At 51.5% G+C, this 17336-nt stretch overlaps 1 protein-coding gene across 1 annotated transcript in view; it reads right to left on the reverse strand.

Annotated features, from left to right (window-relative positions):
- Nucleotides 1-17224, reverse strand: part of PTGIS (prostaglandin I2 synthase) — a 40104-nt gene extending 22880 nt beyond the window's left edge. Inside the window, exons 1-4 of the mRNA XM_077873528.1 lie at nucleotides 17065-17224; nucleotides 10404-10527; nucleotides 7897-8075; nucleotides 4861-5004 (exon numbers count right to left, since the gene is read on the reverse strand). Of these exons, the coding sequence (XP_077729654.1) occupies nucleotides 4861-5004; nucleotides 7897-8075; nucleotides 10404-10527; nucleotides 17065-17138 (521 nt within the window). The 5' untranslated portion in view covers nucleotides 17139-17224. The remainder of the gene's footprint in view (nucleotides 1-4860; nucleotides 5005-7896; nucleotides 8076-10403; nucleotides 10528-17064) is intronic.
- Between the last annotated feature and the right edge of the window lie 112 nt (nucleotides 17225-17336).

Raw genomic sequence — 17336 nt, forward strand, 5'->3', positions numbered from 1 at the left:
GACACAGAAAACAGTCCATAGAGGTAAGTAAACATATCAGCTGGTGCTCAGGGATGCACACAAACAAAGCTGGCTGGAATGCAGGGTGTGGAAGTGGGCATGGGAGGGATGAAAGGTAGGGAGGAGCTCAGAGTACAAAGAGCAGAGAGAAGGGGCTCAGGGCAAGATCCTGAGCCAGGAAGGAGATGCAGTGTTGAAGAGCTGCAAGGAGGCTGGTGAGGCCGGAACAGAGTGGCTGAGGGGACAGCAGGGCAAGATGAAGGCACCAATCAGGAAAAGAGGCTACTGCTCCTGGAGAGGGAGTCAGGGCAGGCTCCCTGGAGGAGGCAGGGTCTGAGCTGAGCAGGGAGAAGGGGAAAAGGAAGGGGTGCAGGCTGAGGGCATGACCTGGGCACAGGCTCAGAGCCGACGAGGCAAGCGTGGTCTGGTCAGAGAGCTGCCAGGTGTTGCTGGTCCAGGCACTGGAGCTGGAATGTGAGGGGACAGGACGGGAGCAGCCAGGGGGTTGGCAGGGCCAGTCACAGAGGGCACGGAAGGGGGATGGGTGGCAATGTGGAGAAGGTGGGGCTGAGCCTGAAGGGCCCTGAGGGGTCTGAGCAGCGAGGACAGGGCCTGGCATCCTGGCATCCTGGACAAAGGAGGAAACACACGAGAAGAATGAGCCCTCCTACCCGCGCGCGCACACACGCACACACGCGATACCCACAGGAATGCTCTTAACGAAAATGTTTTCACCACCAGCCACTTGAAAATGCTCCAAAAGCCCAGCCCCTCTGGACTCAGTCCTGGGAGAAAAACCACAAGCTTTCACTTTTTCCATGTGGTGGGAGGGACTGGACCTCAGCAGAGATACCAACAGAGCCCTGATCCGTCCCCCATCAGCTTCTCCTCGTTCCTGCATCTCCCAGGAGGACTTTCCAGAGGAGGAGCAGGTGGAAGGGGTGAGGGGGGGGGGGCGAGAGCCAAGAGAGGCCTGTCTAGTCCCACTCCGTCCCTCATCCGCGCAGGGCAGGCTCCTGGCACATCTTCAACCAATGTTCGATGGAGGGATAGATGGAGGGAGATGATGGAGGGAAATGATGGAGGGAGATGATGAAGGGATAGATGATGGAGGGAGAGATGATGGAGGGAGAGGTGGAGGGAGAGGTGGAGGGAGAGATGGAGGGAGAGATGGAGGGATAGAGGGATGCATGATCGAGGGAGAGATGGGAGAGATGATGGAGGCAGAGGTGGAAGGAGAGATGACAGAAGGATAGATGGAGGGATAGACGATGGAGGGATAGACAATGGAAGGGTAGACAATGGAGGGGTAGACGATGGAGGGGTAGACGATGGAGGGATAGGAGAGTGTATGGCCGGCTGGCTGGGAGAGAGGAAGGGTGGGCAGATGGATTGATGGTTTGACTTGGGAGAAACTATAGGGTGCTCGTGATTTTGAGCACAGTCACCCAGTCTCCTACTGTCTCATGTGTCCCTGCATCCTTCCCTCACCCAGCCTGGCTTCCACATCCCAGAGATGGAGAGCTCACGACCTGCTCACCTCACTGCATGGACACAGCAACCCTTCCTTTGAACAGCTGAACCTCCCGGGGTCATACCCAGGCCTCCTCATCGTCCATGTCCCCCGCCCCTCCAGTCACACCAGGTCCCGGGGGCCCGTTCTCCACACCAGGGACCCCAGGTTCCTTACGGCAGAGTTGTAAAGGTGCAACCCATCCACTGGATTCAGTCCACCAACATGTTTTGTTTGGTCAATAAAGTTTTCCTATAAACAAACTGAATGACTGGGAAAACCACACAAAATCTGAACTCCCCTCCCCCATCTCATCTTGGAAAAGGAGAGAATCTGGTCCCCCGCGAGCCTGCAGTCCCACCTGGCAATCCTGGGCAGCTGTGAGCCACAGTTGCCCCCTTATCTAGGAACCAGCCGCATCAGCTGGGCCTGTGTTCTCTGGTCCCACTGGCACCAGGGTTTTCCTTAAAGCAGAGAACCATTTCCTTGTATATATATTTCTACCAAAATAAGCAAAGAAAAATAAGCCATTAAAAAAAACAATAAAACCCAACAAGGCCATAAGTTTCACGCTGTGGCACCTGCATATCAAAGTGATGTAAAACAGGGCAGAAGACAGAATAAATCACCAACACCACATGACCTATAGGTGGTGCTAGGAGCCAGGAAGAAAAATAAAGGTGGCACAGAGCTGGGTAAAGAAAGGGGGCTATCCTGTTAAACGAGGTGTTGGGAGAGGCCTCTGGGGGGGTGCCTGGATGGCTCAGTAGCTTAAGCATCTGCCTTGGGCCCAGGTCATGATCCTGGGGTCCTGGGACTGAGCCCCACATAGGGTTCTCTGCTCAGTGGGGACCCTGCTTCCCCTCTGCCTGCAGCTCCCCCGCTTATGCTCTCTCTCTAATAAATACATAAAATCTTAAAAAAAAAAAAAAAAAGGCTTCTCTAAGGAGGGGTATCACTTGACACATGAATGAAGTGAGGCGAGAGCCACGGAGACATGTAGGGAACAGCATTCTTGGGCAAGGGAACAGAATGCGTAAAGGCCTTGCGGGGAGTGTGCTAGGCTGGGGCAGATCATGCTGGATCCTGTAGCCAGGGTTAGAACTCTAGATGGGACTCTGAGTGAGGCAGAGGTGCCACAGGACAGGTTGGAAGGCTTAAAGGGTGGCATCTCATGGTTTGTGGCCACACAAACCTGCACCTTCCATCATCCAACTCGCTCATTCCCTTCCTATCTCAGGGGCTAGAAATGGAACTAAAAAGGCCCAAGTCCACCAGGCCAGGAAACAAGCTCCAGCCCAGGCCTCAGATCTGAAGACACAAAGACCCATTTACAAGTGACACCCCCACCCTCACCCCGATGTACACACGCTGCTGTTACCATGGCTGTAAACTGACTCGGCTGCCACCACATTGTCCCCACTCCTTCCAATACCACAGCCTCCTCTCTGACTTCTTTCCTCACACAAGGACGTAGGGTGATTGGAACGAGAGAAATGGGAGATGCCCTACTGTGACCTTACTGTGTGGTTTCAGCTGCTTCTCTCTGAACCTCAGTCTCCACCTCCCACAATGACAGGGTGGGCCAGGCCAGCATCACCCAGACAAATTACAGCCCTCGGGGGTGTTTGCACCTGGGTGACATGAGAAAAATGTGGACCACTTAACACATCAAGGGTCACGCTTGAAAGCGTAGGCTCTGTAGGGTGCCTGGGTGGTCCAGTCAGTTGGGCAACCGACTCTAGATTTCGGCTCAGGTCATGATCTCAGGATCATGGGATCAAGCCCAGCATCAGGCTTCATGCTGAGCATGGAGTCTCCTTGAGAATCTTTCTCTCCCTCTGACCCTCCCTCAGTTGCGCGTGCACGCTCTCTCAAATTGATCAATAAATAAAATCTTAAAAAAAAAAAATAGTGTAGACTCTACAGCCAGCCCCTCCATGACCCCAATGCTGGTCCTCTGGGCAAATGCCTTAAGCAGTCCAAGCCTCAGTTTCTTATCTGTTAAATCGGGTTTATAAAGTTCCAGCCTCTCAGAGCTGTTGTGAGGGTGAAATGCGTTCACACACATTGAGCCTACACGTGAGCACACAGGAAGGTGTCATAAACGTACCTGTGTCCCCTCTGTCAGTAAATGCCCATTGTTTATTCTGATACTGTGTCTCTAATTTTTTTTTAAAGCAGTTGAAATGGGCTTTGGTTTCTGAAATGCTGGTTAACGGCACCACCAGAAATTGGTGGGCTGTCCTGCCTGTTGTCTCCCGCCACCACTCCTGCCCCCATCAAATCCTCAGCAGGGCCTGTCAGCTCTGTCCTCCAGAGCTACCCCTTTGTTGCCATCTCCCTGTCACCTCCTGGCTCAGGCTCCTGTTCTCTCTCCCAAGCAACATCTACAGCCTCCTAACAAGCCCATCGTCTCTCTGGTCACCACCCCCTGCCCAAGGCTAGTCTCCATCCACAGCCAAAGAAGCTTTAGACCCAAGTTCAATCAGGTCACACCTCCTATTCAAACCCCTAGTATCCCTCATCTCACTTAGAATAATTTCTAAAGCCTTTTATGGCCTTGAGGCTCCATGAGGCCTGGTTTACGCCAACCGCTCTGACCTCATCTTAACCCCACCACCTGGGCTGGCTGCGCTCAGCCACGCTGGCCCTCCAGCCACTCTGCACCTGCTGGCTCCTTTGCCTACAATCCCGGCATGGTGGGCATTTGTAGCCAGCCCCCAACTCTGAGGCCGGGGCCTTTCCAGTCTGGTGAAAAGAGCCCCCGAGGTGCTATCACCCCATCTGCTCATCTCTGCTGCCATATCTGTCACTCTCTGGCATACTCATCTTCACTTATTGGTTTATCATCTGTCTCTCTGACTGGCGTCAGCTCTGTGAATCCCGGGTCATTCTCTTTCCCCTGCTGTGTGCCTGGTGCCAAGGACCATGTCTGCCACCGCCGAAGGGAGACACATTGGGTAGTGCAGTTTTTAATCTAAGTTTACAAGATCTGATAAAAACTTAACATCCTGGGTTGGTCTCCCAAACATTTTGTTTTCCTGGTCTGTGAGGTCCAAGGTTTGGAAACCACAGCACAAGACGGTCCCTGAAACCTGGTTCTGTTCCTCCATCTCCGGACAGCCGGCAAGGCCCCCTCTTCCTAACTTATGCCTCCTTTCCAGCTCCTCGATTAAGCCAGGTGAACACCTGGGGTCCCAGATACAAAAGGTCATCTTGCAGACTTTGCTCTGAGTGCCCCACTCACAAAGCCCTCCTGATTCCCGTGGCCACTCTCAATGGCTGACCCAGGTCTGGAGCACTGGGGACCACTCCAGGAGGTGGTGGGGTGCCCAATGGCTCACCTAAGCAGGCAGCTGTAGGAGAAATCCAAGAGACTTATCTCATGCCAGCCACTGCCGGCTTCTGTGGTGTCACCCAGCAGGACAGTGCGGAGGTTGGCATACATGGAGTCCGTGAGTGCCTGGAGGTCCTTGTGGAGGAGAGTCCTGGGGCACGAACAAAGCAACAGTACAGCTTCCAAAGGGGAACATGCACACAGGAGCCCCCCCATCCCCAAACCTCAGGGTCCCAGGGCTCTAATTCTTCATTGGTGATGGGGGCCTGTGGACAGTTGGCATAAACACGATGGTATTTGTATTACCATCATCAAAGACAAATACAGCTGCTCTTTATTGCACCAAGCACCATGATCTCATTTCATCTTCTGACAACTGTAGGGATCACAGTTGTTATTATTATGGCACTCACTTTACAGAGAAATTCAGGGCCAGAGAAGAACATGACTTTCCCAAGGTCACACAGCCGGTAAGTGATACAGCTGGGATTGAAACCCTGGTCTGGGGACTGGGGACACCTGTGTGGCTCAGTGGTCAAGCATCTGCCTTTGGCTCAGATCATGATCCGGGGTCCTGGAATTGAGTCCTGCATTAGGTTCCCTGCAGGGAGCCTGCTTCTCCCTCTGGCTGTGTCTCTGCCTCTCTGCCTCTCTCATGAATAAATAAAATCTTGAAAAGAAAAGAAACAAAATGAAATCCTGGTCTGCCCAACTCCAGAGTCTGAATTCCCAACCATGACAGTCTGTTCCTCCTTGGGACACACAGCTCAGATAAGGAACTCACATATTTCTGGAAGAGGGAGAACTAGCAGGCTCTTTCTCCTTGAGATCCAAAGTTAGGAACACCTGTTTGGATAAAGCATCCCCTGACCAAGGACTGCTAAGACGACGTGACCTTGAGTGAATGTGACATGAGGAATAGAGTTGTCTGGGCTGGTGGCCTGGCCTCATCGTGTGTGTCTAGGAGCCTGAGGGGAGAAGTGGTCCAGGCACTGTGTGCAGGTGACGCAGGAAGCCCATCCATACTGCGCCTCCACACTACAGAGGCAACGCTGAGCCATGACTGAGCATGTGATTAGAAGCCAACAAAGGTGGGATCTTGTATCTGAGGTCAAGGCCCCTTTGTAGCAGGTGCAGGGAATCTAGAGCAGAAAACACTCTGCTGCAAGTGCAGTGTCCTGCAACAGAGCAGAACCCATATTCAACAGCGGCACCTGGTGGCAGCACCGAGAACAGTGCTAATGGGCCGATCCAGCTCTCTGTCACCCCCTGCTATTTAGGAACAGGGCAGACCCCTGTAGATTGAGAAAGTTCTTGCGTAAATCCAGAGGGAAAAGCCTCCAGAAGCGTTCCATGAACTCCCAGGAGATATAAGCATTAGGATGTTCAAGTTGGAACGTTGTTGGAGAAACACAGACACAGCCCATGTGAGATAATGTGTAAAAGGGCTTATCTCAGCGCCTGGCACGTCGTTAAATGCTCAAGAAATGGGAGCTGACATAGCGACTGACCCTGATCCAGCTGTTCCCCAGATTCCACTCCAAGCACTAGCCCTCGACAGAGACAGCAGTCCTTAATGCCCATCTAGGACCCATGCCCAGGAGACCATGTGCTAGCTTACGAGAAATTCCCAGGAACTCTTCGGGCAGGTGCTGGTGGAAAGTGGATGCAGTGCACCAAGGATTCTTATTGCTAATGGGACCCGATGGTCTCCCTAGAATGCCAGATACTTGGGCTTAGAAATACTCCTAGCAGCCATCATGCAAAGCCAAGGTCAGTTTGAGTGTTGCCTCTCATCAATGTTCACCTCATATTCTGACCTCTCCTCAGCTTTAGCAGCCCTACAAAAACCCAGTCTTCTAGATGCTCTTCCTACTCCAGGAGGCCACCCTTCCTGGAGACAGATTACTAATTATTACCATCAGGCTGTGTGAACTCCAGGAGTAGACCTAGAGTCTTATTTCCTCAGTACATCAGCTGGAGGAGACTGGGCTGTGGAGTCTGCAGACCTGGGTTCAAATCCCAGCTGTGATTTGAACTAGTGGTGGCCCATCGGTAAGTCACTTCACTTCCCTGAGTCTGTTTCCTCAACAGTAACCTAAGAACAAAAGTACCTACCTCATGAGGCAATTGCACAGATAGCGAAGTGCTCCTATCAAATACCCGGCATATTGGGACACCTGGGTGGCTCAGTGGTTAAGTGTCTGCCTTTGGCCCAGGGCATGATCCCGGAGTGCTGGGATCGAGTTCCACATCAGGTTCCCAGCATGGAGCCTGCTTCTCCCTCTGCCTGTGTCTCTACCTCTCTCTCTCTCTCTCTCTCTCTCTCTCTCATGAATAAATAAATAAAATCTTAAAAAAAAAATACCCGGCATATGGTAGGTGTCTTCAAATAGTGATGGGCATCATTCTGCACCCCCTGAATCTAGACGGTGACTAGTGCATAGTAGGTGCAGATGTAACAAATGCAGAGTGAATGTGCTCACACATCCTATTGTTCATATAGTTATTCCTTGTGTTTCAGGACCTACATCACTTCCTCACTGTGTGACCTAGGGCAAGTCACTGCTCTTCTCTGGGTCCCAGTGTCCTCATCCATAAAGTGGGGCTGTGAGTTATTTACCTTCCAGCATTATTGTGAGAACTAATGAGATCATAGAATATGGACTCAAAAATATTAATCACTCCATCCACCTCCCTTCATTTTACATATGAGGAAACAGAGGCTCAGAGAGGGGAATGGACTTGCCCTCACACACAGCAAGGGAGGGTTGGAGCTCGGATTTGAATCCAGGTCTGGGTGACCCAAACCCTGGTCTCCTCCTCCTGGAATCAGATCTGTGTCCCAAAAGGAATGAGAATGAGAAGAGCCTTCCCTCAGCCCCATTCTTTCAGGCAGTTTCTTGTTTTGTTTTTGTTTGTCTTCTCGAAACAAAATGCCTTTACTGGACGTCTATGGTGGAGACAAGCTCTGGTCACACAACACCTGGGCTATGCGGGCCCCTCCCCAGCCCACATGCAGGCACCATCTGTAACCACTCACGGTTTCATCTTGGCCTTTTCATCACTGGGGCTGTAAAGTGGAAGCTGCACATCAAAAATCCTCTCCATGAGGAAGACAGCATAGGCATGGAAGTCCAGCTTGGAGTGAGGCTCCCACACCACTGCATCATAGGAATGCGGGTCCAGGAGGACAGTGACGTACCTGCCACCCACCAGCACCTGTGGGAAGGGATGGAGGGAAGAGATACTGTGAATGACAGCAGCTCTCAGTGGCTAGAGCCACAGGCACAGGCCCTGCCAGACATTTAGAGGACAGTCATCTCTCCCCCACCCCTTACGACCACCCTGTGAAGCAGGGACCATGACCATTTACAGCTGAAAACTGAGGCTTAGAGAAGGCACATAATATGCCCGAGATCACACCACTGAGACAGCAGAGCAGGGACTGGCATTCACTTCTCTGCCCCCAAGGTTGCGTTCTTCACCACATCACTCTTGGGCACCTCCCATTATTATCTTGGTTATTGCCATATCTCTGGTACCCAGGAAGGAGTCTGTCCACAGAAGGCAGCGGATGGATGCTGGTGCATCATGGGTGGGCCAATTGGAGAGATGGATGGATGGATGAATGGTGCTGTTGGGTTAATGCTAGTGGATGTGCCAGCAGTACCCACTTCTCTGGGAGGCTGAGCTCTGAATATAACCTGCTGCCCAAGAAGGGAAAGAAGCAGCACTGGAGAACTGTAATCCTAATCCTCTAATTCACAAAGGAAAGGCATCTTCCCTCAAATGCCTGGGGGGAGGAGGGTGGTCACACAATCCTAACCATGCCTTGGTCCTGTTTCCAACATGTGACCTGAGAGTCACGTTAATTAAACTCTCACAAAATACAGGCGATCAGGTCATGATCTCAGGGTTGTGAGATCAAGCCCCGCATTGGCTCCATGCTGGGTATGGAGCCTGCATAAGATTCTCTCTCTCCCTTTCTCTCTGCCCCACACCCCCCTCTAAAATAAATAAATAAATAGATACATCTTTAAAATACAAGCCAATATCCAAAAAAAAATGCTGCTAGACGTTGTTAGATGGATGGGTAAATGCAAGGATATCATCAGTGAAGGTATGTTGGATGGAAAGATGAATGGATGAGCAGCTAAAGGTTAGTTGGAAATTAAAAGTATGGAGGAATGTTGGGTACATGATGGTAGGATGCTAAGTGGATACTGGGTAAAAGGATTGAAGGATGAACGTTGGATGAGTGGAACTTGAGGGATACATGAAAGGTGGATGAAGGTGGTGGTTGTCTGGATGTTGAAGAGATGGATGGATAGATGGATACACACACAAATAGATGCATGCAGAGTAGACTGTATGGATACTGAATGGATAGATAGCTGGATGTTAGGTGCATAGTGGCAGATGGATGGAAAGATGGGTAGATAAATGGAAGTTGGTAGAAATTGAACATATGGAGACACCTGGGTGGCTCAGTCAGTCAAGTGCCTGACTCTTGATCTTGGCTCAAGTCTTGGTCTCACAGCCGTGAATCTGAGCCCCTCACTGAGCTCCAAGCTGGGCATGGAGTCTACTTTAAAAAAAGATATCAGGGCACCTGGGTGGCTCAGACAGTTAAGTGGCTGCCTTCGGCTCAGGTCATGATTTTGGGATCCTGGGATAGAGTCCTGCATGGGACTCCCTACTCAGCAGGGAGTTTGCTTCTCCCTCTCACTCTTCCTTGGTACTCTCCCTCTCTCTCTCAAATAAATAAAATATTTTCAAAAAAAGATATTGAACATATGGATAAAAACTGGATGGATGTTAGGTACATGAATGGAAGGATGCTGGATAAATTTGAGTAGACAGATGAAAGGTTGGATGATGGACAAATGGATGGATAGACAGATGTTGGAAAGGTATACAGAAAGATGGATCAGTGGAGAGATAGGGGTCTGATGGAAGTGGAATATATGAACGAATGTTCAGTGGATGAAAGGATGCTGCTTAGAAATCGGGTAGACTGGGCAGCCCAGGTGGCTCAGCAGTTTAGTGCCGCCTTCAGCCTAGGGCCTGATCCTGGAGACCTGAGATCGAGTCCCACATTGGGCTCCCTGCATGGAGCCTGCTTCTCCCTCTGGTGTCTCTGCCTCTCTCTCTCTCTGTCTCTCATGAATAAATAAATAAACTCTTTAAAAAACTTAAAAGAAATTGGGTAGATAGGCAGAAGGATAAATGTTGGATGGATTGATGGATGGATGGATGGATATTGGGTAGATGGAAGTTGAATGGACAGGTTAGTTGGATGGACATACAAGAACTGGACAGACATTGAACGACTCAATGTTGGGAAGATACTAAAGGGATAATGAAGGGATGAATGTTAGTTAAGCGTTGGCTGAACCGATGGATGGACAAATGGGCAGAAAGTTGGTAGGACCACTGGACAGGTGGGTTAGTGTATGGAAGGAGATAGGAGGAATCAGTGAAGCTAGGTATAACCGGCCCAGCTGCTCATCGTTTTCCCTCCCTAGAGGCACAGAAGGTACTTACAGTAAAGATATCACCATGCTTCTTTTTCATCCTTGTGAGGAAGCTGGCAGCATCTTTTCCAAACTCCAAGGCATGGCCCAACCAGGGGATACTGCCCAGGTCCAGGGGAGGCTCGCCAGGTCGCCTGCAGAAACCACAGTTATCACCACTTGATTAAGTAGGGGAAAAGAAAGAGTATAGGGCATGGGGTGTGATTTTAAGTAGAGAGGGCATTGCAGGCTTCCCCGAAATATTTGAGAAAGACCTAAAGGTGGTGAGGGAAGGAGCCACATAGATATCTGGAAGAAGAGCCTTCCAGGCAGAAGGAACAAGTGCAAAGGCCCCAGGGCTGGATCATGCCTGCTGTGTTCTAAGAACAGTAAGGAGGCCAGTGTGGCTGGAGGGAGCAAGGAGAAACAGCAGGACCTGAAGCCAGACTGGTAACAGGCGCCAGACCATGCGGGGCCTCAGAGGCAGCTGTGAGGACTTTGGCCTTTCCCCTGAGGGAGGTGGGATCCACGGAAGAGTTTCAAGTAGCACAGGGACATGATTTGACTTAGGTTTTTTCTTTTGGCTGCTGAGTAGAGGTTGGATTACGGGGGGCCAAGAGCAGAAGCTGGGCGACCAGCAGACGTTGGTACATGTTAGGGAGTCCAGTTGACGTGGACACTTTCCGGTGGGTGGGAGAGCTTTCTAGAAGGCAATAGTACAAGGACACAGAGTTCTCTGCCTGAGCCAGCCTGGACAGGGCTTTGATCATTTCATGCTCCCTGTCACGCCCACAGAGAAAGGATGAGACTGGAGAGCACGGCTGAGTGGCAGGAGATAGCGGGAGGACTAGCCGCATTACTGACCTCTGGGGGAGGGACGTTAGCTAGGGAGAGCTCCATCACCATCACGAAATGGGCCTCACAACAGCGCAAGGCTGGTTGGTGCTCATGGTAGACCTCTTGGCAGTCCTTAAACCCAGTGTCCTCATCCTAGAATTATCAGAACCACAGGGATGCAGAGAGCTCCCTATCTGCTCAATGAGTGAGTCATCCCATCTCTGCTCACGGTGGAGTTATTCACTCACTCGCCGAATATTAACTAGGAAGCATGCACTGCTCTGCGTGCTGGAGGCACAGCAGTGAACAGGACAGGCAAGGCGCCCGACTTCATGGATCATGCCTGCTGTGATACCACTTCGCACCAAGATGGGCATCATCTAAAAAAAACCCAAGGAAAGTATCCACTGGCAAGGATGTGGAGAAACGGGCTCCTGCTGTATTTTTAGTGAGAATGTAAAAATGGGGCAGTTGTTTTGGAAACTAGCCTGGCAGTTCCTTGAAAGGTTAAACAGAGTTACTCTACGACCCAGCCATACACCCCGAAGCTCTGAAAGCATAAGCTCATATATAAACCTGTACCTATTGTTCATGGTGGCATCATGCACAGCAGCCAAAACACGGAGCCAACCCAAATGTCGGTCGACTGACTAATGGATAGACAAGATAGGGTATGTGCATACCATGGAACCTTATTCAGCCATAAGGAGGAAAGAAATAATGATTCATACCACAGTGTGGAGAAACTTCAAAACCATCATGCTCAGTGAAAGGAGCCAAACACAAAAGGTCACATACTGGATGATCTATTTCTACAGAATGTCCAGAAAAGTCACTTCCATAGAGAAAGAAAATAGATTAGTGGTTGCCAGGGGTTGGGGGGAGGGGAGATGCAGAGTGATCGCTAATGGGGTAATGGGGATGGGATTTCTCTGGGGGATGATGAAAAATATCCTAGAGTTGGGCAGTGGTGATGGTGGTGCAGCTCTGTGAATATTCTAAAACCCACTGAGCTGTATACTTTAAAAGGGTGGATGCTATAGTATGCAAATTATACATCAGTAAAGAAAGAATAAAGAAGGGTGATATGACACAGTGACAGGGGCTGGTTTAGAGAAGGGGTGAGGGAAGCCCCCCACTCCCCGAAGCACCAGGTGAGCAAAGATCCACAGGATGAGAAAGGAGTGCTGTGGAAGAGAGAGAAAAGGATTTCAGGCAGTGGGAACAGCAAGTGCAAGGGCCCTGGGGTGTCAGCATGCCTGTGAGGCTTTCAAGACAGCAGGAGCTGGTGTAGCTAGAGTGGAGAGTGTGGGGGTGAGAGGCAGGACATGACCTGTGGCCAGGATCAGGCTTCCACGCGGAGTGCCATGGGAGCCTCTGGAGGGTAGGAAGTGGGAGCTGGGAAGCGATGCAGTTATGCATTTAAAAAGTCACAACAGAGACTACTGTGATCATCCAGGAGAGCAATAATGGAAGCGGAGGTGAGGCGAGCATCTGACTCCCCCACTTCCAGGACAAGGGGCTTTTTTCCCCCTAAGACACTTTTGGAGGTATGGGCAGGGTGAGAGCTTCCTCTCCTAGCTTTTGGTCCAGGCTGTTGCCAGAGCTCGCCAGTGAGCCAGGTGTTATTTCTGGCAGCTTCCACCATTCCCCAGAAAAGTCCCAAGGAGGCTCAAACAAAGGCAGGAAGCTGGGAGCCCAGGCGTCTGACCACATTGACCCCTGATGTGGTCGCTGGCTCTTGGAGGCTGGGCCCTGAATCTAGCTCAGGCTCAGGCCACATTCCAAGGTGACTCAGCCATCAGCCCGCAGGGATGAAGCAGGCTCTATTTTGGGGTCTGCGGTCTCTAGCCTCACCCATTGACACTCTCACTCTTTTTTGAGGCACTGCCAGACCCTGGGGGGGCAGGGGGAAGGGCTGGACCTTCTCATCCCCAGCTCCTGCCCACACAGCCAGCCTTTCCTGTTTCAGACACCAGGACACCTTTTCTGATCTTCCCCTGGAGCTTTAATTCCCAACATGTGGGTTCCTCCCCAAAGTGCCCACTCCTCACTCTCAGACTCCATGGCCAACTTCACCACTTGTCCCGTCTCTCCTCCACTCAACACTCTGCAAATTGGGAGAGAGAGTTAAGGATGGGTATCACCCACCTTGTACCCTAAAATATCACCCCTACACCAGGCAGAAGTTCCACAAATGTAGGCACTCGTGGACTCCAACACTTACAACAGTGTGCGGCATAGAGTAGGCACTTAATAAATGTAGCAAACGACTGATTCATGTATACAGTTGGTGCTCGAGGAGAAGCACCTGTCCCCCAGAGTTGCTGAGGGGGTTAAGGGACTCTGGATTGCCCAGAGCAGAGGCTGCATCATTTAGCTGTGCAGTATTATTGGCGGACTGCCTCTCTATCCAGTAGTTCCAGCTCAGTTCAGGGCCTTGGGCTCTGGGAGGATTTAATGGGGACAGGCGAGGGCCAGTTTCAGCAACCTGAGCTTCCATTCAAAGTGCTTGACCCATTCCTTCCCAGGGCTCACCCACTAGTGGCCCCCATTAACACTCTTCGGTTCCGTACCCCCTTGCCTACCACTGTGAAGGAAAAGCATGTGACCATTTGGCTCTAGTTTTTGTTTTCCTGTTTTTGTAACTGACATCAAAGATTCAGGGAATTCTCAACACAATAAAGAACAGTTAACGGCAGGATAGCGAGAGGACAGAGGTACGTGGGAGAGGCAACAAGGAGCGGTGGTGACTGTGGCCAGGCTTAGAGAGGACTCTTACTGAGTCCCAGGCAGGTGCTGCCACATTGTCCCATTTTTCATGAGAAGCTGGAAATGTGGAGTTTTGTGTGTGGAACCCCCCGACCTCACTACGAGTTTTCTCCTTCTGGCACTGTGTGCGCAGCCCTGCCTGCGCTGAATGTGGCCATGGACCACCACTGGGTGGCCTCTGGTTAGTGCACATTGGAAGGGGATAAAGCTATTTGTACCTAGAAATTTCGTATCCTTGAAGGGCCCAGATCAGCCCCTGAGCCACCAGGAACCCTCACCGGATGCCATGGTGGCCTCTGGCACCCTGGAAAAGGGGCCTCCCACCCTGGAGACCTCTTCCAATGCTCTATAGAGCAGACACACAAGCCAAGAGGAAGAGATGCACACTGCCTGGCGGAGTGGCTAGGGCACGGGACACCAGCTGCGTGAGCCATCTCAGGGAACAGATGGAGAAACCAAGGCCTGAAAGAAAAGTGGGAAGAATGTTTCTGACACCCACATGCAGGTCATTAGCCCCGTGGGCAGAGATGTCAGACTTCCTAATTCCAGCTCACAACCTCTCCCAGGAGAAGACAGAGTTACCGAGCTGGGTTTAAAAATCTTTGCCATAATTGCAGAAATTTGGACTGGAGACTAGATATTAAGAACATGAAAATCCTTAGGCAGAGTAATAGAATTGGGGTTGTTTTTGACATACATTCTGAAATATTTCCTGGAGAGAGATTATAACATCTGTAATTTTTTTGTAAAAATATTAACTGTCAGATCAAGGAGATGGGTACACGAGGGTTCTCATACTATCCTTATATTTCTGCAGAGTTGAAATTTTTCATAATTACAAATTTTAACTTAAAAAAAAAAAAAAAAGCTAGAGGTAAAGACAGCCGCCGAATGACTGAAGTAGTACTTTTTCTTTTACTATGAAAAGCACGCATTTTGGAACTGGCTACGTATGGAATATATTTTCTGTGTGGCCCTAACGAGGTCACCAGGCCCTTGTAGGCTTCAGCTATAAAATGGGGTGATGAACAGGACCTCGGGGTCAGTGAGCAGAAGGGAAGGTGTGAGGCCTTGCTTGTTTGACTCCAACTGGCTCACTGTCTACACAGCATCAGCCTCATCCACCTCTCTTCCAACACTTGATTACGTGTCCTTCCCTAAAAACTTTGTTACCACATCTTACTATCTTAACATCATGTGATTCTAAGACTTTTGAGTGTTCAGATTACAAATAAAATGTATGGGAAGCATGGAAATTCATTTTTTTTTATAATTAAAAATCCTTATAGCCCAGATCTGTAATCCAGGCAGACCCTGGACAAGCTGCTTAGCCTCCCTGAGCCGGTTTCCTCCTTAAAATAGAAGTAACAAGAGTGCTCCCTGCTAAGGTGGGAGGAGAAAATGAGATTGGGGCCTGAATTGGGGTCCCTATGGGATCTTCCCAGGGTCCACCCAGCTGCCTATAAGCTGTCAATGACATTTTACCCACATTTCTCCCCAATACCCATTTCTTGACCCTCCTAACCCACTGGGTATAAAAATCAACAACTCCCCCTCAAAGATAAATTTTCTCTCTGGATTATAGCAAGAATTTGCTAAAATAATGTTTAACTAGCATTTTTTTTCTAACCCAGCAATTCCACTCTCTACTATTGCCATCATCACCCCCATTTTATTTTTATTTTTGCATCATTCCCATCTTAAAGATTAGGAAACTAAGGCAGGGAGCAGCTGCTTAACTAGTTCTGACTACGAGAGGCTGATAATTTCCATATGCTGAGCATTGGTTAATCTGCACAGACCAGTGTTGGGTTCTAGTTTTGATGAACCTACCACGATAACATAACGTGTTAACAGTGGTGGAAACTGGATAAAGGGTATTTGGGAACTCTTCGTACAACCTCAGCAACTTTTCCGTAAATATAAAACCAGCCTGAGATTTAAAAAAAAAAAAGTGTACTTTTAAAAAAAATCTGGAAAGTTCCCCCGCCAGCCTCGTTGTCAGGCAGCCCTATGAGGTAGCCTTGATCAACAAGAAAAGTCTAGAATTGTCGGAAGGGAAGGGCTTCAGTCTTATCTATAACAGAACAAATATCTAAGTCACATGTATTCAGCTATTCCATGAGCAATTCAAATTAATTTTTAAAATTAAAAAAAAAAAAAGATCTGCTGCCATCTCTGATTTGAAGTGTATGAGATTTATTGGGATCCCTGGGTGGCGCAGCGGTTTGGCGCCTGCCTTTGGCCCAGGGCGCGATCCTGGAGACGCGGGATCAAGTCCCACATCGGGCTTCCGGTGCATGGAGCCTGCTTCTCCCTCTGCCTGTGTCTCTGCCTCTCTCTCCTCTCTCTGTGACTATCATAAATAAATAAAAATTTAAAAAAAATGAAGTGTATGAGATTTACATCTTCTAAATAGGAGAGCAGATCAATTTTTGGGACCAGGAAGCTAAGTCTGGCCCCGGCTCCACCCTGCCCAGGTTGTAGGGTGTCGGGGAGGGGAGACCCCTTTCTGGATCCGAGCGGACGGAGCGCCGAGCCTACTAAGCTCCCCGGTCCAGGTCGGGGGATCCCACGGAAAGTGGCTCCAGAGCCAGTAAGGGGGCATCCCTCAGGCCTCTGCCCTCCCCGGCCTCGACTCGCGCATCTGTGCAATGGGGCGAGGAGCGGGGAACAGGGAGCGGGGAGCCGGGGAGCCGGCAGCGAGGCTCCCCCGCTCCCCCGCCCCCCGGGAGCCGACGGAGGCTGGAGGTTGGCGGGAGCCGCGCGGGATCCAGGCCGGGGCTGCAGCGCGGGAGGCGGCTTCTCGCCCGGGGCGCCCCGAGCCCGCCCGCGCCCCCACGCCGCCCCGGAGCCCCGGGTCTCTCCCGGGACCGCCCCCGCAGGTGCGGCCGAGCGCTGCGCCCCGGGAGCCCTCGGCCTGCTCCCCCGGCCGGGCCCACGTCCCGCGCCCCCTCCCCGCTCGGCGCCTCCCGCGGCGGCCGGGCCGGGCCCTCCCGGGGTGGGGAGGCGGGCAGGCGCGGGGAGCAGGCCGAGGGCGCCCCGGGGATGGGGGTGGGGTGGGGGGTGGGGGGGGCACTCACCGCGTGCGCCGGCGGCTCAGCAGCAGCAGCAGCAGCAGCGCGGCCAGGAGCCCGAGGAGCAGCGCCCAGGTCATGGCCGGGCGGCGGCGGCTCCGGGCGTCCAGGTGCCTCTCGGCGCTCGCTCGCTCCCTCCCTGCTCCCTGCCCGGCGGCCCGCCTCGGCGGGGGGCGGGTCCGCGGCGGCGCCGGGGTCCCGGGGGGGCGGGGCGCTCTCGGGGAGCCCCTCCCGGGGCCAGGAAGGGGGGTGGAAACTGCGGGGACGCGGGGAGGGGG

This window comes from Canis aureus, chromosome 26 (genome assembly GCF_053574225.1).
Source record: "Canis aureus isolate CA01 chromosome 26, VMU_Caureus_v.1.0, whole genome shotgun sequence".
NCBI lineage: Eukaryota > Metazoa > Chordata > Mammalia > Carnivora > Canidae > Canis > Canis aureus.